Here is a 27530-nt window from a genome sequence, read left to right as displayed (position 1 = left end):
ACAACAAAAAGTATAAAAACAACAACAACAAAAATACTTAAGCATTGCTATTTATCTGATGAAATATATGAAAATTCATGCTAAGAGTTAAAGGTAACAATTTCCCAGTCTTTTCATGCCGGTCTGGGCTTTGCTGCTCAGTTGTTAGGAAGTGACGCATAGCCTGACCCTCCAGTAGGGTTTCAAAAGCAGTAAATCTTATGGGGAAAGATTGCCCATCTTTTGCCTCAGGAACGGCTGATGGATTTGAACCATGTGCATTTGGGGTGGCAGCACGAGTCCTTACCACTGTGCCGCCAGAGTTCTCTTGCTGCCTAGTAGCTCTTGTAAAAACTTTGTGTTTCCAGAGCTACAGGTTCGTTTGAGACTTTTTAGAATGGTAGAAAAGGGTTTCAGGGTGTCTAAGGGCCCTACCGTTGGCGTCACCGAGTAGTTAAATGGTGCCCTCTGGAATGAATGGAAGTGTTTTTAGCATTTTCTGTTGTCAGGGAATCCTGGTAGCCTGGTGTGTTTTGTGTTGGGCTGGTAACAAGATGGTCAACAGTCAGAACCCCATCAAAGTCTCTGGAGAAAGGAGCCATTTCCTTCCCATAAAGAATTGTGGTGGTGGCGTTTGCCTTCGAGACAAATAGGATTCATGTGACCCCATGAACAAAAGGCCTGAAGCCCCTCTACAACTATCGACATTTATCCAAGTTCATAGAGTTTCCAGAGGCATATTGTTTAGAAGGTGGGATGCCACTCCAAACAATTGCTTCCAAAAGTATTATATTCTCCCAAACCCAGTGGAAAGTGAGTAAGAGTTAAGAGTCAACTGCATGATTTGGCGTTTTGTTGTGTTGGTTGGTTTTAATAAATGGTTTGGTGGTGGTGGTGGTTGTTTTTTTATTTTTTTTTCCCCTCTGTGTGCCATCGAATTGGATCTGGCTGGCACAGAAGGAGATTGCCCCTCCTTCTCCAGCAGAGCATCTGGTGGGTTTGAACAGTGTACCTTCGGGATTGCAGCACAGCTTCCTGCCACTAGACCACTTGGGCTCTCAAATGGTTTGGTTTTGATGTTGCCTGAAAACCTCTGGAGATGCCGTCCCGAGATGCAGATCTTATTGCTGCTGCTCTGAGGGGGCCTGGCAGTTTACAGCCTCCAAAAGCCAGCTGGAGGCCCAGCGATGAGTCACTTCCAACAGTGAGCTGAATTTGCCGGTTGAAGTTTCCAGCTCTTCGCTGAGGTCTGTGTCCACGCTGCCTCTCGCCTCCTGTCCCGCTGCTGTCGTTTTGTGGACATTTGGTCTGGTCAGAATCGAAGTGGGCACTGGACTGGGGCTGCCTCTCTGCGCAGCATGGTTGAATATTGACCTGGCCGTTAACCCAGCTTAAACCCTCACTGTCTTCATGTTCATAAAGATCTTTGTGTGGTTAATGACTATATCAAGTGAATGTACTACCAAGTGAAAAAGAATTGGGGCTTGTATTTAAAAAGCAAAGGGCATATTTCAATATTGTGTAATTTTAGAAAATAAAATGAATGGGAATAATTGTATGAAACACAATGTGAATGAAGATAGTGTGAAAAAGAATGTAGACGAACTTTGTAAGCAAACGAGTATAAAATAAATTATTTATGTTTTCAATTCTTTTTTTTTTTTTTTTAAGCAAAGGGGCCTCCATTGGTTTGGTGTGTTGTGTTGCTAACCAAGGCACCAAGGCTTTTCTGTCAGCAGCTTCCAAATCCGCCCGAGGCTCTGAGGGAGAGGTGGGCAGTTCCTCTGCCTCCCCGCCCTGGGAGGGTGGGAGTCAGGAGCAGCAGTGCGTCATAAAGAGCATTGGTGTCACCACAGCATTGCTCTGGCTCTTTTGTTTTGTTGTGAGGATTTGTCCAAAGTCAGAAAACAGTTTTTTCCCCTTCACCGGGGAAGATGCTGATCCAATAAGTTGGATGCAGTCACTCTGAGCTTTCTCAGTGGAAAAAGGTCTGTAGAATCTCACCTCTGTATATGTCTTCAGAAAACTCAAACATGCATAAGATGTAGAAAAATTGAATTGTTACACTTTTTAAAAAACAGAATTGAGAGTGTGAACAGGAAGATCCCTCAGTTTGTATTGTAATACTTTTTTAAAAAGCACTTCAAAATATGTTGGACTCTTTCCCTCGCTCCCCCCCACAAAAAGAAGAATTTGTTCCCGCCTGGCTCTGCTGTCTTGAGCTAGTGAGAGCTGTGAACTGGAGCTTTAATCCCTTTCTCTGCTCTTCCCAGGCCTCCCAAGCAGGCAGGCCATGGCCTCCACAGGGTGGTGGAGCTCTCCTGGACTGGGCTGCTATGGGGCATTTTTCTTTACTCTGTCCTGGATCTGGACAGCCATGGGGCACTTTCCCTAACCAAGACAGGCTCTGCTGTTCTTGACTCGTCTTTGCTTACTGACTAGAGCTTTTTCTTGAATGTTACCATTTTTACAGAGCCCACTGAAGCCACGTACCGACAGGCAGGGCTTCTGGGCTGTTTGTGACCACTCTTGTCACTGTTTTAGTTCAAGATGACACATACCCTAAATCTCAAATGGGTCCAGTTTCTTTGAGAGATGATTGCAGGAATCTCAGGTAAAATTTTATATCTGTTAAGAGACTTTATTTTTAGGTTCCTAACCCTTTCCCAGCCAGCTAGAGGGAGGGAGGGAGGGAGGGAGGGAGGGAGGAACTGGCAAATTTGCACCCTTAATCTTTGCATAGCTCACAGCCAGGAGACAGACAGACACACACACACACACACACACACACACACACACACACACACACACACACGAGATTCAGTTTGTTGGAAAACCTGTTTTGATCATAGACCAAACCTCAGGGTCGCTGGAGTGGTTTGCCCCTCTTTTTTATTAACATTTCAGAGAGGCATTCCTGGGTCCCACTCTGCTTCTTTCTGATGACATTCCTCCCTGCGATGTGGTCATTTGTCCTTTTAAAATCTGAAGCTTGTTCCCACTTGCACGCCTCTCGTCTACCGGAGTCTCCACAAAGTGAGTTTCACAAGTAGTGTAAAAATCAGATTTCAGAAGCTGGCATAGAAACTCTTCATAGCAAAGCATTTCGTTTAAAGATAACTCTGCCCACTGGGTGGCTTTATGTGCTTGTCGTGTTCTCCCCCGCCATGCCCCCTCCCCTTCCCCTTCCTGCTGGGCCCACGTCCCTGGGTCTTTGTCTTTGGCTGGTATTTTAGAAATTTTGGGAGAGGAAGGCCTTGGGTGGGGTGAGCTGGGGGCAGGGAAGAGGGTGGTCACTAGCAGGGTCAGAGGTCAAGCCTGCGCCATTCAGCAGGGGCAGCCAGATTGTCGCCAGGCCTGGGAGGCGTGTCCTCGCATCTGCCCTGGAAGCCCAGGCCTGGAATTTCTCTCCCACCCTCACCCCTCCCGCTGTTTATGGCACTTTGCAGTGGAGATCTCGGCTTCAGTGTACACAGCCTCCGTGGATCCTTGCAAATAACTTTATAGCTCCTTCAGAGAGAATCCTTCCCACGCACAACTTAACCTGTTCACTTTCTTCACCAGTGTAACCCTGTGGCTCTTTCCATCCTAGAAATAATCAAGTAGCTAAAATGTATGCAGTGTGAAATCCTTCCCAAAGTTTGATTACATGTTAGCCAGTGGCTTGTAAAAATTGGACACATTGTAGGGTCTGTGGGCTATGAATTCTTTTAAAATTGGTTTCTTAATTTTAAGCAGATTGTCAGAGTGTGTGTGTTGTTACTGTGTAGAGAGACCTTCTTTGTAACACAATAAACACCCAGCCCTTTCCATCCTCACAGCTGTTGGTGTGTTTGAACCCGTGACAGCAGCTGTTGTACCCCTCCGTCTCCTGGAGGGCTTCTCTTATTTTTGCTGATCCTCGCCTTTAAAAAAAACACGGTGATGTGTCAAAGTCATTCGGTCAGAGTCTTCTCATCTCGTGGTTTTTCTTCTCAAAATGTTTTGTGTTTGTTTCAGCATTTGTTCTTCCGGAATTCTATGGTATCGTCTGTTTCTTCTTCAGCACAGTATTTCCAAGGAATCATCTTAGGTCCCTTTTCTCTGTTCCAAGTTTGCATATGTATGAATGGGGTGGGGGGGGGCTGGGGGGGGAGGCAAGCCTCACTGTGGAGCCGCCTCCACAGTCCACCATCCAGCAGGTTTTAAGGGAGGAGATTGCCTGTCCCTCTGCTGTAGAACAGAAGCTTGTGTTAGCCGTGCAGCTTCCTGTGGAATGGTCCACCAGAGCTCCCACACACGTGAGATGACTGAAAAGACCATGATTTTGGTCAGATGTACCTTAATCATCAAAGTGATGTCCTTACCTTTAAAAAAAAACACCTTTTGTCACAGATTCGTTGAATGCAGTATGTCATTTGGTTTCTTGACTGCATTTAACCCACCTACACATTTTTAGGGAGCTCTGGTAGCCTATAGTGGGGAGCTATGCTTTGTCTGAAAAGCACAAGGTTTAAATCTACCATCTGCTCTGGAGGAAAAACCTGACAGTCTCCTCTCGTGCCGTTAAACTGCCTCTGAAAAACAGACTCTAGGGAGTTAGCCACGAGAAGTTTCTGACCGTCTCAATGGCACGCAACGATAACAACTTTCACCGGCAGCTCTCTGCGGCACCACCACCTGTGGTCATGGCTCATATTCCTGCCACCTTTCCAGCACTGGCCCTTCAGAACCCACTGATATGTATGTCTTACCTGGGTTCCACGTGAAGTCCAGGTGGGAGTGTCAGGAATCACCACTGGGGGTTCAAGCACCTGCCACTCTCTGCTGCTTCCCTCGGTTCTGACCAAAGCTACTGTTGACCACAGTAGAATCCTTTACCAAGGCCAGACCTGCTGCCACTGAGTCCATTAAAATTGAGGCAGCCCTTTCCCAGACTTCTGAGAGGAGCACACTGCCCCGTCTTTGTGCTGTGGAAGGGCGTGACCCACTGGCCTCTGGTTTACCAGCACAACATATAGTTGTGGAGCCCTTTAAAACCCCTGTAGGATATTTTCTGTCCCCAGCACTACCCAGATACTGCATTTTAAGATGAATAAATAAAACTTTGAACAATTATTATTATTCTTATTATTTTTAAATGCAGATAATCAGTTCTCTGTAATACACCTTGGACCTGTATCAGTCCAGAATTCCTTCAATGCTTTTGTTCCTGACATCCTGGGAGATGGGGCTCCTAGGATTCAGGGTGAAAGGTGCCTCGTTAGAACCTGGTTGATGGACTGGAATGGAACACCTTCTCCCCGGAGTGTCTCCTGGAGTCTCCCCCATTCCCTCTCAGAATTCCCTCTGTTAGAATCCTAACCCTTACACAGGATTTGGGAATAGCTGACACCAGGCCATATCCTTTGAGATAGCAAGAGATGAGACAGAGGATAAGCACAGAAGGATGACCATGATGAAGGATGAACAGATTCACACAGGGCTTAACAGCCTAGAGAGACAAGGGTATTCCTGAGACGAGAGACCCCACCCACCCCCTCAGAGCCAGCCAGTGCCTGGAATTTGTGCTTCCAGCCACCTAAACTCTGAAAAAGGAAAACTCCTGTTCCTTAACTCTGTTCATTTTGGCTAGATCTGTTAGAGCAGAGTTAAGAAATGAATGCAGAGCTGCACAGAAGGCGTAGCGGAGAGGACCAGCCTGGGCTGAGAGTCTGTAGAATGGCTGCCTGGATGTGGGGGGTGGTGACTGAATTGCCAAGCTCCCCAGCCCGTCTGCACAGCTGTCTCTAGAAGACGAGAGAGACCCTTCCAGGGTGTTCAGCTGTCTGGCCAGAGGGGCAGAGGTTCCCAGACAGGTTTCCTCCTCATTTGAAAGCGACCTTTTGATGGAAGGTTTTCACACTTCACGTGGAGTGATCCCTTTATGCCCATGACAAATGGAGGAGAGCAAAGAGGAGAAGGGGATTGAAACCAATGGAGAATTGCTTTAACACCACACTGTTAAAAGGGACTGTTCAGGAATTCGCCCTCAACTTACCCAGTTCAGCATCTTTTGGGGAATAGTTAGGCTCCACTTTCTCAGAGTCGATGAGGGCTTGAGGTCATCTACAAAGTGTGGGCCTCCCAGAGGGAAATTACCCTCACACGGTGGGTGGGGGGGAGCATGTGGTGGCTACTGGGAAGAGGGCTTGAGGAGGAAGAGGGGGAGGAGGAGAAGAAAGGATGGGCAAGTTATCAGCTCCATTCCCCTTGTGCAAGATAGGGCCTCTAATTCATGCTACCTGAATCCCTCACTTTCCAAAGACGTTATTATGGACTCTTGAGCTGGAACTGGCTCATACCAGCCCTCTAGCCGTTTTCCAGAGACTGGAAATCACAAGAGAAAAAATCACGCATCTTTCTCCCAAGGAGCAGGTGAGGAATTGCTTCGGCGCCTCATCTGCGAGGCTACCAGAGTGTACTTTTTACCTTTGTTTCTGAATGAAGCTCTCTCACATCTCAGCTCGATTACAAACTCTTAGTGGGTGTTTGTTCCGTACCTTTGAGTCTGAACTGACTCCAGCTGACGCTGTAGTGGTTTTTCAGAGCGGGGGGGGGGGGAGTTACCCATGGAGCCGATGGTGGGTTCGAACTGCCTGCCTTTGAGTTGACATTGCACCTCCTTACCGTTAAGCCACCAGAGCTCCCTAACGCTAGTAATTAGTCTGAGTAATTAGTCTTAGGAAAGCCAAATTTTTAATGGCCACCTTATTTGAGTGTGTTAATACAAAAAAGACGAGTTCTGACTCTTTGTATCCCTTGCTCCTCTTCACGTACCTCTGTCCCATTTCTCTGCGCCCGTCTCAGTGTCCCCTGCCTCAGTTTCCCACACTGCCCCTCTCTTCACGGCTTCCCTGCCAGGCCGTTCTCTTGCTGTCTGGGTCCCACAGAAATGCCCATCTTGGGGGCTTCTCTTGTCCATGACCTATCCAGTCTGCAGTCCGAAGCTTCGCCGAGAACAGATGTTCTGTGGAATCCAGATTGTTCTCCTGGGGGGTAGCAAAATAAAACCGCCCTGCTTCTAGTCCATTCAGCCCATGGTGATGTTCTGTCAGTTTTCTGAAACTGTAATTCTTTACTGGAGGAGATTGTCTATCTTTCTCATAGCGAGTGGCTGGGAGGATTTGAACTGCGTACCTTTCCGTGAGCAGCTCAGTTCATTACCCACTGTGCCAGCGCTTGCTGAGTCAGCAGTGCCGTGCGGTGAGGAGAGGCAGCTCTTCGGGGCCCCAGCTGGCCGCCCTGTCCTGCCCCTTGCTCGCTGTGTGGCCCCGAGCGGGCCACCGCCTCTTGTCCTCATCAGGGGATTAAGTGTGGTTTTGTGTGTGTGTGTCAGAGAACTCCCCCTTGGACATCCCTTCACTGCCTGTCATTGCTGGCTGGCTGCCCTCACACCCAGGTGTACCAGGGGCGCATTTAAGCTCTGCTCTTGGAAGCAATCCAGCGAACGTTTGGAGAGCGCCCGCTAAGTGCGCTGCGCCTCGGAGGGCTGGGGCCCCGTGTCTGTGCCAAGGAGCTTTCGAGAGCTCCTCATTGATCAGCAGGTGGAGCTGGTGCCAGCCACTCTGTGCCGCCCGGGATACGGGCCCCCGGGAAACACAGACCAGCGTACAAAGCGCTTCTGTCAGCACTGGCTGCCTCCCAGCTTCAGCTCCTCGGAATAACTTGGCAGCAGGAGGAAAGGCGAGGAGCTGGCTGACCTCACCGCTCGCCTTCGTTCCAGTAGCTTAAGCCCATAGTTCGCTCGAGTGCCTGCGAGACCAGGCCTTGCGCTTGGTGCTAATCTCGACGGGGAGAGTGGAATCAAGCTGTGGTTCAAGAGTGATTGATGCTGGCTCTTAACCTCGCTCCCCACGTCCAGAGCCGGAGACGGCAAGAGGCGCTTTCCTGGCGTGTGATGTAGCCCGCAAGTCTTAGACTAGAGAAACAAGAGTCTTGTCATTTTTCTGGGTGTTTCCTCCGTGATGCAGGGCAATCTCTTAGGCCAGGAAAGTGGCTGATGCTCCGTCTTTGCCTTTGAAGTCTGTCAGATCAGTTTTTAAATGAATTGAGGTGGGAGGATGGATTGTTTTCTCCTTTGGTTCAGAAAGAAGAGCTCAGGTGGACACTTCTGGCTGTGTTGACGTTCCCTGTGGGGTGTGCATTCCTGTTGAGTTGGGGATGATTCTGAGCATGGCATTGGGGGCACCGTGCGCCTGCTGCTCTGCTTGCCTTCCTGCTGTCCCGCCCCTCACCGTTGCCTGTTCTTCTGTCCCCAGGTGCTGCACCTGTACTGTGACACCTGTTCAGTGCCCATCTGTCGGGAGTGCACCATGGGCAGGCACGGCGGCCACAGCTTCATCTACCTCCAGGAGGCGCTGCAGGACTCACGGGCCCTCACCATCCAGCTGCTGGCCGATGCCCAGCAGGGCCGCCAGGCAATCCAGGTTTGTCCTCCTCACCCTGGGCCCGCCTGCCTCCTTTCTTACACTTGAAGACTCGCTTACACAGGCACAGGACACAAGGCGAACAGGCTCAGCTGCTTACTGAAAACTTAGGAGGTTCAATTCTCCCTAGAGGTGCCTCTGAGGAAAAGCCTGGTGAGAAACCAGCCTAGTTGTGGGGCATAGTTTTGGTCTGACATGCTGGGGTCACCAGGAGGTAGGGCCAGCTCTGTGGCACCGTGAGGTGCTTTGCACATGAACCTTTGTCTCTCCCTCACAGATGGGGTGTGTAGATTATTGAAGACACTCAGGTATGGGGAGGATGGAGCTGGGATTTTCTGGGACATTGATGTGGGTGGTGCCCGTCTTGAGAACACAGGGAGGACTCTGTTCTCCATGATGCAGGCGTTGTTACTAACGTTGCCAATTAGCGCTGCCCTGTTAGAAGTTCCCAGACACCTAGTTTGAACTCTTCAGCCCCCTTCCCAAATCCATGTGGCCATCAGCATGTAGGATTCGGGATTGCAAAAAGACGGAAGAGTGTGAATTGACTGAGAAGCATCATGAGTGGAAAGTTCTATTTTAGGTAGGTTTCTTCTGAGTCTTGAGCCTCTTGTGTTCACATTTTGTTAACTTAGACCCTTTCTCCCACCTTTGGATTGCTTAAGAGGAGTCACGTAAACAAGCAGTGCACTTGGCATGGTGTCAGGTCTAGAGACCCCGTGTGCATCAGACAACAGCTTTCTGTGAAGACTCCTGGGCCTGATTTCAGAGAAGCAGGTCTCCAGGCTTGTCTTCTGAGACATTGCTGAGCCAGCAACCTTACAGCAGGCGGCTGAATGTCTCACCCATTTGAACCTCTCACGTCGGTGGCAAGTGTTGCGTTAGTAGCTGTGGAATTTAGGCTTCCTTGGGGCGACCCTGCAGTGAAAAACCAGCAATGCCAGAAGTTTTGTTGGCCGTAGCCTTTCTTGGGAGCAGGTCTTACTCTCCTTCAAGGGCTGTGGGTAAGTTCAGGCTTCTGTCAGCTGCTCAGTCTTTATCAGTGCACAGACTTTTCGTTGCATAACCCTGTACTTGAATAGACTTCAAATCTTTCTGACTTATCCCCAGGTGACAAGGCTTTCGTAAAACAGAAAATGATGAGATAGTGTTGTTGGTTTTGTTTTTTGGTTTTTGTTTGTTTGTTTGTTTGTTTGTTTGGTTCCCCCCCTTTCGTGTTGTAAGATAGACTTGAAAGGCAAGAAAGGTTGTTAAGCCTGCAGCATAAATAGCAAAAGAAATTCCTTTTACAGATGTTGCTTCTCTTCTAGAGTACTTGGCAAGGGAATTGTGTAAAATGGACGGGTTTTCAATATTATAGGGAATTGAGATCATCTGCCCTCAAAAAGGTGCTGGAAGGAGCAGTTAGAATTTGGAGATGTTTCTCGTCAGCTGTCCTTGAAGCCATCTGCCTGCTGAGTTGGAGTTTTTCTGGTGTTCAAGTTGTGGAATCACTGGTTCTGTCATGTTCTTACCCCAGAGTTCATAAAAACAAAGACAGAAAAGGAAAACACCAGAACAGCTCAGTACCTCCCCCTGGGTCAGTTACAGTTCCTAGCAGCCCTCTTGAGCTTCTGAATCTCTAACCTGTATCGGAGGAGGCTGGTAATTTTTAAACAACCACCAGCCAGTCATGGATGTAGCTGTTCAGCTTGATTACGAGGCCAGCAGAGCTCCCTTGTCGAGTCACTAGTCTCGTTAGGGCACCTTCTGAGTGTCTCCAGACGCAGTGAAGTCTTCTTCCCTGCCAGCATCTTGGCTAGGACATGGCTTGGTTCCCATGCTACCAAAGAATTCTGTCTCATGATCTAGTGCTGCGGTAACAGAAATACTGTTAGTAGATGGACGGCTTTGACAAATTTTTTCTCTCTTGCTCTTTTTTGGTGTGTGCTGTAGAATCAGAACTGGCTCGTGGTCCTGTTTCTGACTGATCTAAATACTGGTGATGGGATGGAGTTTTGTGAGAAGGGTGGATTTGGGGTGAGATGAAGGCCTTGGTGTTTCTGTAATTCAACATTGTCGGGTGGTGTGGGGTGCTGTGGGCTGGTGGTTGTTGTAGGAGGAGGTTGGTGGAGTCATTTCAAAGGCAGGACAATTCCATGTGTATAGAGCAGAACTGCTTCTCGGGGTTTCCAAGGCTTTGGGAGCAGATTTCCAGGGCCATCCACTGAGGCAGCGCTGGGTGAGCTTGAACCTCCAGTCTTTACCTTAGCGCTCAAGCACGTAGCCCACACAGCTCAAACCCAAGGGTCCCTACATTTTCCCCTGTGCCTCAGCACACCTGGAGAGGGTAATTCTGTGTAAATTTTTAGTCAGTTCCTTAAAAAGAACTCACATGATCAGTGTGTCTGAGTATCTAGTCTTCCTCCTATGCCTTAGTTAGAGCTTTTTAAAACTTGAAGCCAATAGTTTGAGGCTTGGGGTAAGATTGTCCGCTGGCTTCTCTGTGCATGTTCTTGTCCTTCATGGAGTGTGCCACACATAGGGTTAGGTGGTAGGAGTCAGGATGGCGTGCGGTCTGCCACTGCAGCATTTGAGTGGGGAAGGGGAGGGGACAGCCCCCTCTCCAAACTGTAACAAGACATGGGAGTCAACTTGTGCTCGCTAAGACTCTGTTCCAACACCTTAAGTTGGCCAGGTGAAATGGTGTGTGATTCTAGCCTGTGGTCCCTGCCCACAGCTTTGGGTTGGGCAGGTGGAGAGGAGCAGGTCACCTATATTGTTACTCTCTTGGCCTTAATAGACGGGATCCGCAGTGCACGCATGTATCTGCCATAAACTGTGAGTTATATATCTGATACAGCTATCTCATAGTAAATGAAGAATTTCCCCCCTATTTATAGATGTGGAAATGGAGGAAAACTGTTTAGAAGCTTTGCACATGGCCTCAGATCTCACCAAATTGTAGCCCTCCCCACTTTTATCTGTAAGAATGGACAACCCTTGTTTATTTAGCTTCTGCTCTGATTCAGGTACTGAACTAGGTATATATGCATAGCTGTCCTGCAAGATGAATCAATCAATCAATCGTGTTCTCTCTCTCTCTCTCTCTCTCTCTCTTTCTCTCTCTTTTTATAAAGACATACCATTTTTGCTACTTTGCTGAAGGAAAAAAAAAACCCTTCTTCAAAGAAACTAAGTGTGTCAAAGTGACAAAGGAATTAAAGTCTGAGTCCAGTTGTCTGGCCCAGTCTTGATATTCTCCCCCACCAACACCCCAAAACCAGGGGACTGTGGCTAATATGTGCGAACATATGCTAGAACAAAGCACTGGGCTGAAGAACGTTCGTGACCTGATTCACTATATTCCCATTCTGTCTTAATTGGGCATCTTGGCTGCAAGTGACAGAGGGGATGAGTAGTGTCGGGAGACCAGGTAGCATATGGACAAATCAGGCTTCAGGCATCCAGCTTTGCACCGTGGGTGCCAGTTTCTCTCCAGGTTTACTCTTCCTTCTGGCTTTGCCCCTCTAGTGAGGGATGGAGGGGTTGGCATACATGCAGATCTCTCTTCCTGTTCTAATAAGGAAGTAGTGACATTCTCCCCACCCCACCCTTACCTTTCACCCCTTCTCCTTTGGCTTACTGGACCCGTAAAGAAAAGGAAGCTAAGAACGTCCATATATAAAATTCTTCTTGAGTGAATCCACAGTTGGTACAATTCCATCCGGCAGTCAGGAGATCAGGAGACATTGCACTGGGAAAGTCTGCAGTCAGGGACCTCACCAAATCACTGAGGAGCAGTGATGTTAGATTGAAGATTAAGGTATGCTCAATGTAGACCATAGTCTTTTTAATCACTTGCTATGCTGTTGAGAACTGGACAGTCAATAAGGACAACAAAAAAAGAATTGATACCTTTAAGCTGTGGTTTTGGGGAAGAATACTGAAGACCCCAAGAACTACCAAAAGAACAGCGAGGTCTGTCTTGGAGAAGATGTAGCACTGGAGCCAAAGACGGCTTTGTCTCGCATACTTTGGGTATGTTGTAAGGGGAGGCTTTCCCGTGCAGAAGGTCATCATGCTTGGGAAGTTGAGGGTATAGCGAAGGAGAAGACCCTCAACCAGGTGGATTGACACAGTGACCGCAGCAATGGGCTCAAGTATGTCAGAGATTGTGAGGATAGAACAGGGTTCACATCTGTTGTTCGTTGGGTCACAAAGAGTTATGTGCACCTGCACCTCACAACAACAACTTGACTGAACCGTCACCCATCATTTCTACTCACTCCGCTTTAGACTAGAAAAATGAAGTAAGATCCCATCTTGAAAATCTGCCCAGGCTACACCTCCAGGTGGATAACCTTATAATCTTTTTACCCCCTTTAAATAAGTACCTGTGACAATTTACTGCACATCCCAACCAGATCTTCTGTTTGAGGATCATGTGTTTCAAGTTCCACTTTCCAACTTTTGTTCAGGAAAGCCCTTTGAGGGGCTCCCTTCCCACTCTGTTACAGGGAACATTTGTCTGTTGTTTGCCGTCCAGGACATACTCCCAGGACACCCAGCAGAGGTTTTTCCTGTCTCTCTTCTGGACCCCGAATCACGCCGCTGATCAAATTTCTGTCTCTGTGTTGGTGCCAGAGGCTTGAGATTTCGACTGGCTCCATCACAAGTCATCCTGTAGAACATGTAGTCTGGTTTGGGACATTTCCATTCCTGATGTTCTCATCTATCTAATTGAAGATTATTTTGTTGGCTTGGTATAAGCTTCCTGTAGATAATTTTTGGATGGGGAGAGCATACGCTTAAAAAGTACTGGTTTCTCCAGTGAACATTTGGTTTTAGTCAGCATTAATTATGACATATTTTATATATAATTGACCACCACTTAGCACTCAGACTGTTTGACCTACTCAAATTGAGATTCTTCATTTTGAATCATTTGCTTAAATCTAATTGATCGACATTTAAAATGATTGATAAACAGCTAAACGATGGGGGTATTTTCTCTCTCGTCCCCTTCTTGTTGGTACTCTTCTCATATGGATTGAGTGTACATTCCTGTTTGGGACGTTGGAAATCCCCAGCCCTGTGCCTCTCATCTCCTTCGGACACCCTGCTTTAGAAGGAGGAGAACTGGTTCAGCAGGTCTGGGTCTGCACATCTTGGAATGCAGTGTTGATTGGATCGGGGGCACTTCTAGAGGGGAGACCCACATTTCCCTCTATGCAGGGAAGCTTTATGACTCAACGCAAGCAATGACGTTATCCTTACAGTAAGAGCTCTTTGCTTTCCTTCTCATTGTCAAATAGGACAAGCAAGCAGTCCTGTTCCTAGAACAGGATTTTTAAACCCTTGGGGTTGGAAGGAAACACCACAAGCCTGGTCAGGGGACACTAGGGACAGGTGAGCAGGACTCACTCATTTTGCAAAGGTTTTCTCTTTATTCTTCCAGGCCAAGGACTGGTGAGCTGCTTTTGGGCACATTGGTTCAGTTCTCCACTGCTTGATTGTTTGGGTGAATTCTGAGATAGCTCCTGTTCTGGTTTTCTTTGCTTGGCTTTTAACTCTTTTGTGGAAATTTAGATATTCTGCATCATTTCTTAGCTACCTAGTGCCTGTGACAGACGTACACACTAAGGTGTTGAAATTTAGATTGATTGTCTTCATCTCGGATAAGTAAGTAACCCTATTTGAGACTCCACGTAGTTGAATAAGCAGTGACATTCAGGGACAGGTCAGAGCTGTAAGGCTAACAGACTCTTGGGAAAGTGTCAGTCAGTCACTTCTAGCTTCAGGAAGGAAGTGATGGAAGCTGTTTTGAATCTGGCGGATCTGGAAGTGAAGGCTTCTAGACAGGACAGCCCACGCACGGGCCATTCAGATGGGATTCAGCGGCTCAGGTAAACTCAGTGTGTTTGGGGGCAGATCCTTCAGTAAACTGTTAATCTCAGAATCTCTTGATGGTCCGAATGCTTCGCCCATCCTCACTTATTAGCTGTGGTAAATTGGGAGGTTGAAGTTAGCCAGAGGTGTTTGGAAATCCATTTCTGAGGCATCAGCCTCTGTGGAGAACAGCTCTGCATTTAACACAGATCAGGAGGCCTTGAGTGAGAATCAGCTTCACATCAGCTGGTCCTGGTATTATTAATCCCAGCTGCTACTGAGGAAAGTGAGGCAAAGAAAATTTAAGGAGCTGAGCCAGCTGGAAATGCCTTGTGGAAGAGGCTTGCGTGCTGTGATTTGATCTGCCCTCGTCAGGTTGGTGTGAATAGAAGAGACCTGGTCAAGATGTGACTGAAAGGGAGTCTATTTGGAAAGATAGGGCAGGACACACATTACACATTACATGCCGTATCCAGAACAGGCAAATCCGTAGAGACAGAAAGTAGATAATTGGTGCCATGGCCTGGGGAGGATATGATACTGGGAACAACTCCTTAACATATGCAGGCTTTCCTGTGGGTGAAGAAAATGGCCTAGAACAAACTGCCCAGTGGTGATGGTAACACAACGTAAGTATCCCCTATGCTGAGTCTGTGAATTTTGGGGAGCTGTGGTAGCCCAATGGTAAGGAGACACACTGTCAACCTAAAGGATTGAATCCAACTCCTACTCCACAGGAGTGCTCCTCTCGCCTCCCATTTGGTTTTCAGCCGCTGAAAACTTGCTGAAGGGTCAACTACCAGATGATTTTCCCCTCCTCGACAGCAAATAACAACATGTATGTTTTTAAAAGAATTTTGGCAAAGCAAAAGCCCAAAAATCATAGCAGCCCTGATGTCATGATGACTTCCTTGTGGGATGAGGGACGACAAGAACTACTGAACATTACTTCGAGGGTTTTGTCAGCCGAGCGCTATTCATCTGTGTTCAGCTCACCCCATGTGTCACCTGGCCCTGTCCTGACATTCTCTAGTTCTCAGGACGGGAGAGGCCTGGGGCATGGACCACAGGACCCCTCAGCCGTTAGGGCATGGGGCCAAGGTTTGAACTTGGATTGAACAACTTCTCAGCATCCCAGCTTTCCCGGTCATGCTGCTTACCCCGGAAACAGCTATTCTAAATTGGCCACTACCGGAAGTGGCTCCCTGCCCTTGCGTCTCCCAGGCCCTGCCGGATTGGGGCCACTTGCCATGGAACCTGTTGCCTCATCCACAGCGGGACTCCCTGATTTAATGCCCCAGCATCGCCTGGAGGTCCTTGTGGCTTTGCAAGCCGTGTCGTGTAATATTAATGGAAACCACCAGGCCTTCTGTCTGGATTAATTTTTTATGAACAATAATATGTCTGATTAAACCAGCTGCTTTACTTGGGGTGGTGGTGTAGCATAGAGGAGTCATGATGGGCAGGCAGTCCCTCACCACAGTGCAAGCTTTCTTGGGCGCTTCAGCTGATAGTCCCAGGATGCACTTGGGCACTTGGTGCTGATTCGAGCTGGGGTGAGCTGCGTTGTTAAAAATGCCCTGACAGGAGCCTGAGAGATAGTCCTGGCGGGCATCCTGTCCCTTCTGTCCTCACCTGCAGTGTTTTCCAGGGAGGGGATCGGGCTGGCAAGTCTGTGGAGAGTTGCCGACATGCCCAGAGTTGTGTCGCTCACATCCAGTCCTCATCCCTGCCTTTGGGCCAAGACTCAGCCACGTGGTTTCACTGTGCCACAGGACCCCCTCAGAAGCCCTGGCATTCGCAGTGGAGGTGACATTTCTCGTAGCAAGCAGCCTGGTGCCTGCCAGCAGTGCCTCCGGTTACGTGCCAAGCAGGTGCCAGGTTTTCCCTGTGTGCCCGCTTTTCTTTCCAGAGAAGCAGATCACGTAGTCTGGGACCCAGGATGGTCTCTGTCCTCTTTATCCAAGTAGAAATAAAGCTGATTTAAGAGTTTGCAGCAAGAGTGAGCAGAGGGAGGGGTCTTGTAGGTTTGCTTGTTTAAGCATTGGGCTAATAATTAAAAGGTCTGGTGAAGGCAGCCCTGGTGGCCCAGTGGCAAGAAAGGGGCACTAAAATCCCAAAGGCACACGGTTTGGATCCTCCAGATGTTCCACTGGAGAAGGAAAGGCAACTTCCTCCTGTGCTAGTTGGATCCACTTCGACAGTACATGGTTGCTTCCCCCCCCCTCCAGTAAAAAGGGGGGGTTCCTTGTGATTGGAATCTTGGCTTCTCCAAGGGAGAAAGGGAAAGCTGTCTGCACCAGCACAGAGTGACAGCCACCTCCGAGAACACCGAGGTTGATTCGACTCTTCCCCCCAGCCCCTCCTTCGCGTCAGGTTGGCTCCAGCTCGTTCCTGACCCTCCACTGTGTATCCCTGGCTGTCGGTCAGGAGAGAAGAGACCACCCATCTCACATCTGGTCAGCTGCTGGTTTCCAGCCACCAGAGACGTGTAGCGTGTGGCTTCACCCTGAAACCCGTCCCGCTCCCCGTAGGCTGGACTCATGGAGGCTCAGGAGCCACCTAATGCCCTGGTCTTGCTTTTTCAGCTGAGCATCGAGCAGGCCCAGGCGGTGGCAGAACAGGTGGAGATGAAGGCCAAGGTGGTGCAGTCGGAGGTCAAAGCTGTGACGGCCAGGCACAAGAAGGCCCTGGAGGAGCGGGAGTGCGAGCTGCTGTGGAAGGTACGGTAGATCCCACCACCCCGGCCGGCACTTCCGCTGCCGTGCACCCCACTAGCCTCCAGTGACTCTCATTTCGGCATCCTGAACCCGGGTTCTAAATTTAGAACACTTGCTTATTTCCCCCAAAAGCCGCGAGCCCTCGGGACAGTGTGGGTGCTGTCTACACTCGGCACAACAAGGCTTTTCAGAGGCGCCCGGGCCCCCACGAGCTTCCAGTTTTATTGCTCATTCTCAAAAGGAGCAGGGAGAAGGCGAACACAATCAGAACTGTTGTTAAGGAAAGCAGGCTGGTCGGAAACGTCCTATTTCTGATATCCTGGCTGGCTCCCCTTCCTGGCCCCTTGTGGAAAGCCAGTTTTCCGCTTGTGAGTGCGTGCCCTTCTCTTCCTGCCGGGGCACCGAGGAGTGGTGGGGACACTGGTGTGCTGTTTAGATAAAATCAGCTGGGGAGATTACAAGCGACATTCCCTGCCCATACCACAGCGCCTCGCCCACGTTTTCTTCTCTGATCTTGCGTCCTCACTCAATAGAACAGAACCTGTACCATGAAGGGGCTATTATACTGTGTCACTTCTTGGACTGTCAGGATTGTGTACCTTTGCAGTGACCATGGGCCATGCACATGTAATGACCATGTGCTTAACAGTAAGCACCAGAGCTCTTTAATACATATATGCATAAGGGAGCTCGGGTGGCCTAGTGGCAAGAAGCTGCACTGCGTTCCCAGAGGTGCGCAGTTCAAATCCACCAGATGCTCTGCTGGAGAACGAGGGACAATCTCCTCTTGTACCAGTCAGATCCAATTTGATGGTACACACACACAAAATAATAGAATGAAATAAAAAAATTATACCTGCCTAGTTTCTCTCTCTCTCTCTCACACACACACACACACACAGATATATCTATGTCTATATATGGAGCTCTGGGGCTTAGTGGTAAGGAGTTATACTGTGAGTGATGCTCAGTTCAAATCCACCAGCTGGTCCATAAGAGAAGGAAATTGCTCCTTCTGTGCAGTTTATTGCCTTTGAAAACCCACTCGAGCTATGGACCAGTTCAGACTCAAAGATACATAACAACACCAATAATAAAATGCGCATAACTGATTGGGGGCTGTGGCTAGTACAGCAAGCAGTTAAATGTGTGATTAGTAGCCGAAAACCAAGCACTTCAGTCCCGTCCAGGGCCTCCTTGAGGGAAGGCCCTTGGCAGTTTGCTTCTGAAAGGTCCCAGTCCTGACAAACCTGCGGGTCACTTCTAGGCTCACGGTATTGTTGAGAGTCACAAACATGACAAAAAGGTATTGGCCATTTTGGTTTGATTTTTATCTAAAGATGGTAACCATGGTGCTTCAGTTTCAAAGTGACCCCCTCTGAGTACTACTCTTATTTAATGCTCTGAAAAATTATACTAGATTTACCTTTTTTTTTTTTAATCGTCCCCCTTTTCTATTTGTTGCCAAAATTGATTTTGCTGTTTTCTAGGTTTCGAATGGCACTGGTGAGTACTGTTTGCAGACACTCTGGTGTCCCCATGTACCACCCACGAATGTTAATTATAACTGCGAGGGGGCCCTCCATCTTGCAACCTGAGAGCTCTGGGTGCCCTCTGCCACTAACTGGCTCTTCGGGATTTGCCCGTGAAAGGGTCTTTGTGCACGGCTTTCTGTAGTGTTCACCTTCTCTCCCGCCCTCTGGGAGCCTGATTCACGGCCTCCCTCTCCTGAGGGGAGGGAGTTCTCTTTCGGGAAGAAGAGAAGTCAAGTTTTTACTTTACTCTCAGAGAGGCATGTTTGGAAAATAAAGTCAAAACTGTTTCTACTTGCCTTAAAAAAAATTCTCAGATAATTCCCAAACACATTTGCTCATTCTTGACACACCTCAATCCCGTTTATCTTGACTTTTTGTTGAAGCCTCACCCCAAATCAAATGAGGGTCCTCTTCTCTTACTGACTTTTTAATTCCCTCCGAGCAAAGCCTTTCTGCCAGTTTCTGCCCAAACACCTCTTTGTTACATAAGTTGGTATTTTCTCACGCTCCAGTTATGAGCGTTAAAATACACAAGTGCAGGGCTGAGTCATTTGCTCAGAGGTAATTAATGCCTCTTGATTCTTGTGGCTCGAATGGTTCTGGGGGACCTAATTCCCGGTGACCAAGTAAAGAAAGACCAAGGACAACATGAGAAGGCCAAGGCTGAGCTCTCTTAACTCCACAAAGGCAACTATTCCCACCAACAAAATCCACACTATAAAACTGATTCCTGTAAGGTTTAGGTCACACATAGCCCTCACTCTGCTGGACCCACTTACTGGGTCCCAGAGTCATTGCAAAAGACCATGCAGACTTTATAGAATCTCTTTTTACTCACAATTATGGGCTTTATTAGGGAAACAGGTCCGGGGGCGCTGGGAGAAGATGTCACTCTGTGAAACTCCAGGCTCTCAGTAAATAGAAATCCTTATCCAGGTTCATAATAGCAAGACACAATTGCTCAATCCCTTTAGATGGTTGCTTAGTCAACAGATGTTTTTCTTAAGTACCTTCAAGTCAGAGCCCACCTTCTAGTGAGTTTTTCAGAGGCAGTAAGTCACAAGGAAGTTGATTGCCCTTCTTGTCTTTCTTATGCAGAGCAGATGGTAGATTTGAACCTTGTGCCTCTGAGATAACGGTGAAGCTCCTTACCACTAATTAGGCCACCAGAGCTCCTTAACAACAAAGCATTTCTGGCACAGAAACCTAGGGCCCCGAAGGACAGGCTTTTCTCTGTCTCTTCTTTCCTGGTGTTGAGTTTCCTCCCCAAATTGAAGGCTGAGTCTGCACAATTGAGTGATAAGAGGCACTAAAACCCCTAGGAGCTGGGCTAACGTGCCCTATGAGGAAGATACAGCCAGGATTTCTCACATTCTCCTGTTGCTCTGCTTTCCTTAATCTAGACTCACTTCCTCAGCTATTGGCTGTCTGGTTTACTTTGTGGTGTTTGAAGCATGCAATTGAGTGTTCTTGTGGGCTGCCCCCGCTGTGTCCTTGTGAACTGATTGGGGTCTTGGGCTCAGTGCTTGGACTTCAGTGCTCTTTTCTCCTCCCCCCTCCTGCCTCTCCCTTTAGGTCGAGAAGATCCGCCAGGTGAAAGCCAAGTCTCTGTACCTGCAGGTGGAGAAGCTGCGGCAGAACCTCACCAAGCTCGAGAGCACCATCAGTGCCGTCCAGCAGGTCCTGGAGGAGGGCCGGGCGCTGGACATCCTCCTGGCCCGGGACCGCATGCTGGCCCAGGTGCAGGAGCTGAAGACGGTGCGTAGCCTGCTGCAGCCCCAGGAAGACGACCGCGTCATGTTCACGCCGCCCGACCAGGCCCTGTACCTCGCCATCAAGTCCCTCGGCTTCGTCAGCAGTGGGGCCTTCGCCCCGCTCACCAAGGCCACCGGCGAGGGCCTCAAGCGTGCCCTCCAGGGCAAGGTCGCCTCCTTCACGGTCATCGGCTACGACCATGACGGGGAGCCTCGCCACTCTGGGGGCGACCTGATGTCCGCCGTGGTCCTGGGCCCCGACGGCAACCTCTTCGGGGCCGAGGTGAGCGACCAGCAGAACGGGACGTACGTGGTGAGCTACCGGCCCCAGCTGGAGGGCGAGCACCTGGTGTCGGTCACCATGTGCAACCAGCACATCGAGAACAGCCCCTTCAAGGTGGTGGTCAAGTCGGGCCGCAGCTACGTGGGCATCGGGCTCCCGGGCCTGACCTTCGGCAGCGAGGGCGACAGCGACGGCAAGCTGTGCCGCCCGTGGGGCGTGAGCGTGGACAAGGAGGGCTTCATCGTGGTGGCCGACCGCAGCAACAACCGCATCCAGGTCTTCAAGCCGTGCGGTGCCTTCCACCACAAGTTTGGGACCCTGGGCTCCCGGCCCGGGCAGTTCGACCGGCCGGCAGGGGTGGCCTGCGACTCCTCGCGCAGGATCGTGGTGGCCGACAAGGACAATCATCGCATCCAGGTCTTCACCTTTGATGGCCAGTTCCTCCTCAAGTTTGGCGAGAAGGGCACCAAGAATGGGCAGTTCAACTACCCCTGGGACGTGGCGGTGAACCCGGAGGGCAAGATCCTCGTCTCCGACACCCGTAACCACCGCATCCAGCTGTTCGGGCCCGACGGCACCTTCCTGAACAAGTACGGCTTCGAGGGGGCTCTCTGGAAGCACTTTGACTCCCCGAGAGGGGTGGCCTTCAACCACGAGGGCCACCTGGTGGTGACCGACTTCAACAACCACCGCCTCCTGGTCATCCACCCGGACTGCCAGTCCGCCCGCTTCCTGGGCTCCGAGGGCACCGGCAACGGGCAGTTCCTGCGCCCGCAAGGCGTGGCCGTCGACCAGGAAGGGCGCATCATCGTGGCCGACTCCAGGAACCACCGGGTGCAGATGTTCGAGTCCAACGGCAGCTTCCTGTGCAAGTTCGGAGCCCAGGGCAGCGGCTTCGGGCAGATGGACCGGCCCTCAGGCGTCGCCATCACCCCCGACGGGATGATCGTGGTGGTGGACTTCGGCAACAATCGCATCCTCATCTTTTAATCACAGTCTCTAGGCGTCTCTGTTTGGGGTGTGCCTGTTTGCATCTCTCTCCTCTCTTGCTTACTGTCTCTTTCTGAATTTCAAAGAAGAAACCGTCTCAGGGAAATTTTCTTTCTTTCTTTTTTTTTCCTTTTGTTTTTTTAAAGAGAACAAGAAAAGTACAACATTGCCTAAATCCTACCTCATCTTTATTTTTTTACAGATGAATGTACTTCTCTTTTAGGCAGGGATTGAGCCTGTGAAGTGATAATTTCTATCTACCTCATAAATCTTTCCATTTCCTCCTCTGACAGGCCCTCACCCTCTCTTCCCTCATCCCACCCCCCAGCAGAGCCCACTTTTCCCTCTTGCCCCGAGTGGGGGGCGTGATATGCACAAGTCTGCCATCTGGGTGGCTGGGAGGGCACTGGACATGTTGATGGGAAGGATACTGTGGATTGAGCCAACGAAAACACAAGAAAAAAAACTACTAAGGGAGAAAATGCATTTATAAAACGTGGAAAAAATAGGATTTAAAATGCATAATGATAGAGTATTTGTGTTCTTGATCTTACTGTGTTATTGTGGGATTTCGATTGTATTCTGTGGTGTTGATCTTATGGGGGGGGATTTTTTTAAAGTGCTGCAGCAGAGAACTTTCCTGGGTTCTCCATTTATACCTCAGTATGGTTAGCATCCTGCTCGGACTCTTTCGTTTTTCCGACTAGGTGTCTTTGGCTTCCTCGCCCTGGAAAAGACAGACCACGTGTGGTTTTTAGGACCTTTCTGTTTCTTTTATTAAGGGAGAGGAACATGTGTTTTCTGTGTGAGAGTCTGGGGTCTTGCTTTGAAGTCATGAAACTGGAAATAATACACCACCTCCCACAGAATAAACGACGCCCTTCTTTTTTGTCCCCACATGAGTGATTTCTAGAAAATAGGTATATAGTGCAGGATTTTTTTATCTTCAAATGTTAACTGTCATTTTGCTGTTGGTGACAGAGCATTACATGGCAGGAGAAAGGAAGTTCATCCTCATCCTCAGAGGGGTTTTCAGACAGGGGCTAGTGTGTGTGGGTGGGCTTGCTTATTCTGTGGTTGTAGGTGAGAGTGTGGGAAGAGTCCAAGGTCGCCCCCAAACTAGGGTCTCTTGTCAGGGGGAGCTTGTTCATCCCAACCCAAGATTGAATGTTATTCCATAATGCTAGGAGTTTCTTTTCCTAAGAAGAGTAGGCAGGAGAATGGACTTTTCTTTTAAAAGCACAATTTTTTACTGCTTTGGATGTTCAGGGAAATAACTAGTGTTTGCAAAGATACACAGATGAGAACAGCTTGTCCCCACAACCTTGGCTCTGGCCAGTCTTACTGCCTGGTTGTGGTCTGTGCTGGGCTCAGGGCTGACTTCTCACCCCTCTCCCTCAGGGCCTTTGAATGTAAAAGGATTTATAAACCAAATCACCCCAACCTTACCTCGGTACCAAAGAATGAAAACTCCCATCCCCACCGCAGAACTGGGGATGGCAGCGATGTCACTTTACAGGGTTGGTTTGCTGTGAGCTGGGCTTGGGTACAAAACCCTTGTGCTTCTGGGTGCTGCTTGTTGTTCAAGTGGAAGGAAGATGATGTAGATGATAATCGTGCTTGTTAAAACCCAGATGGGTCCCTTTATTTATCCCAAATACTAACATCATAAGCAAATTGCAGAGTTGCGCCCCTCAGGAAAAAGAGGTCCAGTTCCACAGAAACCAGTGGCTTCCAAGTTCTACTTGTTTATATAGACAAAAGGATTCATTTAAAGATCCTGTTTTTAAGTGAAATCCCTACTGCAAAAAGGATGTCCTTTTAAATAGAGTAAAATGAATATAGTGGAGGAATGTGCTTTTGTCATCCAAAGTGAAAAATCTGTGATGGGGAACTGAGGAAGAGTCAATCAAATTGCTACTCCCTTTTCCCTTTCAGACAGTTGATGAAAAGTATCTTCTTATAACCTGTGTTCTTCACATTGTTTTACATTTTAGGTGTTTCTGAAACCACAAAAATGGGAGAGGGGAGCTCAGGTGAGAATGCACAAGATAGAGCTTTCAAAATCTGGAAAGATCTCCTGCTTCGTGTTTAACAGGGTGGAGAGACATTAAGAAATCTGGTTTAGTGAAAGCACCTTCTCTGTTAAATTGGTGAGTTTCCTAATGAATCGTCACCTAATTCTTAGTTAGCTGCCTTCTATTTTGCCTCCTTTACTTTTCGTCTTTGGTAATGGGCTCATGTCATTAATGTTTTTACTGGTTTTATTTTGGAGAAAATTAGTGCAACTCCTGTCTCACCACTAACCACCACAAGTCACCCTTTAAACACCAAAGACAACGGGTTTCAGATACTTTTAAGAACTTTAGATTGAGAGACTTGACCATCATTGTTCTGTTTCTTGAAAACCTATTCAGAAATATACGTATGGTCATGGATTGGGTAAATTTATTCCACCGAGTCACTCATTTTCCATCTTCGTTTTCACTCTCCTTCCTAATTTCTCTCATTTGAGGGAAATCTTTTGATCAATAATAATGACTGTAAAATTATTTGTACATTTGACTGTAAAACTAGACTTTCCACTCCATGCCTGGAACAAGTCAGGTTTTAATAAAGACTGACCCATTTTCAGACTTCAGGTGAGTTCTCCTGACAGTGAGGGTGTAAGTGTTAGGTGCTACGTGCCTCCCAAGTCGGAAATGGAAGTGGCTGCTTTTGGCTTGAGCTTCTCCCACTGGACTGGCATTTGAGAAGCCAGTGCCGCTCCTGACTGCCCACAGCGGACTGTGTGACCCACAGGGACCATAGCTGGCACCAGGAAAGAGCATTTGGTTTTTGTGCAAGGGAGACACTCTTAAATCCAGGAACAAACCGTGAAGACCAGTGTTCTTACTCCTTGGGGTGAGGCTGCTTTAAAGTAATTTAAATGCACGTCTCAGGATGAGAGGAGCAGGTGAAAGAGAACATGTAAAAGCCCTGGGTGCCGCCAGGGAGAAGGCTAAGGTATTTTTCAGCTAGTAGGTGCATGCGTGGTTTGTATGACCACAGTCCCGTCCTCGAGTTCAGGTTTGGGCAAGTGAAGTCCTGACTGGATTTGGATATCCACATATCAGTCTGGCAGTGGCTAGACTTTCCAGCCACTTTTCCTTGACACTGATTTGACACTTCCACGGTGCTGTCTCAAAGAATATCGGAAAGTCCTTGCTCTGTTAGTTTGACGCAGAGAAGCAGCGTAGGCTGTGCTCTGTCCTCTGATGGGGACTGTTCCCTCTAGTGCACTGACTCGAAGGGACAACCTTTTTAAGTCTAACTTAATTAGGAGAACACAAACAAGGGTACCATAAATAAAATCTAAATTATGCATCAGGCCATAAAAGTTGCCAGAGTGGTGCTTTGGTGGGAGTGGTAGGAGAATATAGCTTGACATTGGCTCTGTGTCATTCTAGTTAAGCCAAAGCTTAATTAATAATTTCTGTATGGGAACGTTTAGGCTTGAAGGGCAGAATACTGTTTATGTGTTGTTTTCTTCTCTGGGAGATTTCCAAGATGACTCTTTTTGGATAGCTAGCACAAGATATGCCAAAGTTAGGCTTGTTTTTATGTTGTCTTTTTTTTTTTTCTTTTTCTTTAAAAAAAAAGTTTCCAATGGTGCCAAAAAGTATCTAGGATATTTATTTGAAACATCATAAAAGTCAAGCTCTTGTACTGACGTGTGTTGATGGAAAGCGAGGGCCTTCTGTCGGCCAGGGCACAGCGCACGTATGTACACACCACTCCGAGGGCTTTTGTTTTGTTTCCACCTCACTTTTGGCAAACGTCATCTACCTCATGTAAGCATCTGATAAATCAGAAATATAATAGTATTAATCACCCTGGGGAGTGGGTGGGTTCATAGAGCTACCTCTAGATGAAAGCCTTTTCTATCCAGAGCTGATACCTCTTTGGGAGAAAATGTTTGGCCTTGAAAGAGAAACTGGGAAACCAAATATTCCTATACCGAAGTAAGTATGGTCCTTAAAAAAATACAGGTAGTTTTTGTTAATCTGGCTTCCTCCTCCCCCTCCCTCCCTGAATTTAAATGCACCACTATCAAGTTCAGTATTATGAAACTACTGGTTAATTTGACTGATGTGAGGACTTAATTGCAAATAAAAGACCTTTAGGTCTCTTTCTCTTCAAGAGAAAAATGTTTTATCTGTATTTTGAATGTCTGCAAACAAATCCTTTTAGGAGCGATTCCAAGGGTCTAGTTGTTGGAAACAGCGACTGTATGAGAGGGAAGCAAATCCTTTTTGACTTGGGGATTGTATATCTAGATTTTTCTGGATCCTGCAGAGTGTTCTGACCACGATAAGGCAACAGTCGCTGTTTTTCTTGGGCAGTGACTAGTGATGTGTGCTTTATTGTCCTGTTGTCTTTACGTTTTGCTTTTCCTACCAAAGGTATGATCATGGTGGATGGGGTTCTTTTTCCTTTGCTTGTTTATTAAATACTTGATTAAGTCGAGAAGCACATGAGCAGGATATACTGTATTGACCCTCCCACCTCTCTTCCCTTGAGTTAAATTTTTATTTGGCTGGAAGAGAGGGCCGGGCCGGAGACCAGTGTAGTTAATCAGTTGAGTTGATAAATGTCATGGTGAGAGAAAAAAAATACCTCAGTGATGTCTATTTTTTTTAAAAAAAACTGATCTTACGGGTTAACAAGCCAGCCTGGTGGGTTGTCGTCCATCACCATTTAACCAGTAATGGTTCTAAAAGTGTTGTGTATCCACATGGTCTTAGACCTCCTTTTAATGATTGTATTAACTAACAAGCTCAGGTAGTCTTCTCCCCGACGCCTGTCTGTCTTTCGGGGCATCCTGACTGAATGTTAATGTGGGTAGCAAAGTGTTTACTTTCTTTAACAACCAGCTCGTGGTAGTTCTTCTTTTCTTATTTTATGTTTCTAGCCATCTGTGTAGTTGTCTTTCTTCAGCGGAAGATTTCCCATGCTTTTAGGGTGGTCAGGTTTTCTTTTTCCCTTAAAAAAAAATGCAGGTGAGAGGGTGGGGTAGGTAAGGAGGGATGTTGTTTTTAACTAGCATGTTAGGTATATTGGGGTGGGTGGGCGGGTTGTATTTGTTTATGAATCTTACTTAATACTGGCCCATTAGCTGTCATGCCTGGTCAGCAAAAAGCTTTTGATTAAGTGTAGAACACGTGACTCATTTGAGCTCTTTTGTTTTGTTTTGTTTTTTTGTAAAGAGAATTGTCAAATGCAGATAGGGAAATTAACATGGGCATGTTGCTAACATGGGCGTGTTGCCTGGTCTTAAGAGGGTTGAGTGACCCTCTGTCTAGGCAGATGGAATGGAAAAAAGACACACCCACCCCTGACCTTGCAACAAGCCTGTTTGCAGTGCTGGTTCCCCCTGGCCACCTTTTTTCCCAGCGGCCATTGCAGTGGCTCACAGGTCTCATCGATAAAGTGGATCGGTGGCTGGGCAAGGTCTTTCCCGAAACCTGAGCCTAAAGTGTGTTTGGGGTCTTTTTCCCCTCCATGGGTTTTTGGTTTTTGGTTTTTGTTTTTAAGTTCACTTTTAAATCATAAATATTATACTGCAGGCCGCAGGCATGACAGGCAATGGGCAGGTAAAGAACCAATGGAAAAAGTGTTCAAAAACTCGTGTGTTGGCTAACAGGCTTCTGAATGTATCACTGTGGTCCATGGAGAAGGCTGGAGAAGGTAGCAAGGAGATGTATCGGCTACCGCAGCCTTAAAACAAAGTTGGTGTCTCTTTGGACTTTAAAATTGTTCCTATGCAGTTTATTTTATTTTTGTTTAATCAAATAAACAAGAGGGTTTGTTGTTTTTTTTCCATGCAAACAGTGTGTCTGTGTGATTCTTTAATCCAGGGAAGAACTGTTATGTTTGTACAGGGCAGGTGCAGGGGGAGTTCGGGAGGG

At 47.9% G+C, this 27530-nt stretch overlaps 1 protein-coding gene across 1 annotated transcript in view; it reads left to right on the top strand.

The window, feature by feature from the left end:
- TRIM71 (tripartite motif containing 71, E3 ubiquitin protein ligase) overlaps nucleotides 1-21579 on the top strand; it is a 64393-nt gene extending 42814 nt beyond the window's left edge. Inside the window, exons 3-5 of the mRNA XM_006890617.1 lie at nucleotides 8259-8426; nucleotides 16886-17020; nucleotides 20128-21579. Coding sequence (XP_006890679.1) covers nucleotides 8259-8426; nucleotides 16886-17020; nucleotides 20128-21579 — 1755 coding nt within the window. The remainder of the gene's footprint in view (nucleotides 1-8258; nucleotides 8427-16885; nucleotides 17021-20127) is intronic.
- Nucleotides 21580-27530: the final 5951 nt, after the last annotated feature.

The sequence above is a fragment of the Elephantulus edwardii genome, unplaced genomic scaffold, assembly GCF_000299155.1.
Source record: "Elephantulus edwardii isolate Elephantulus edwardi_28Jun2011 unplaced genomic scaffold, EleEdw1.0 scaffold00091, whole genome shotgun sequence".
NCBI lineage: Eukaryota > Metazoa > Chordata > Mammalia > Macroscelidea > Macroscelididae > Elephantulus > Elephantulus edwardii.
Note: the sequence above shows the minus strand (reverse complement) of the source record. Positions and strands in the feature narration are given on the sequence as shown.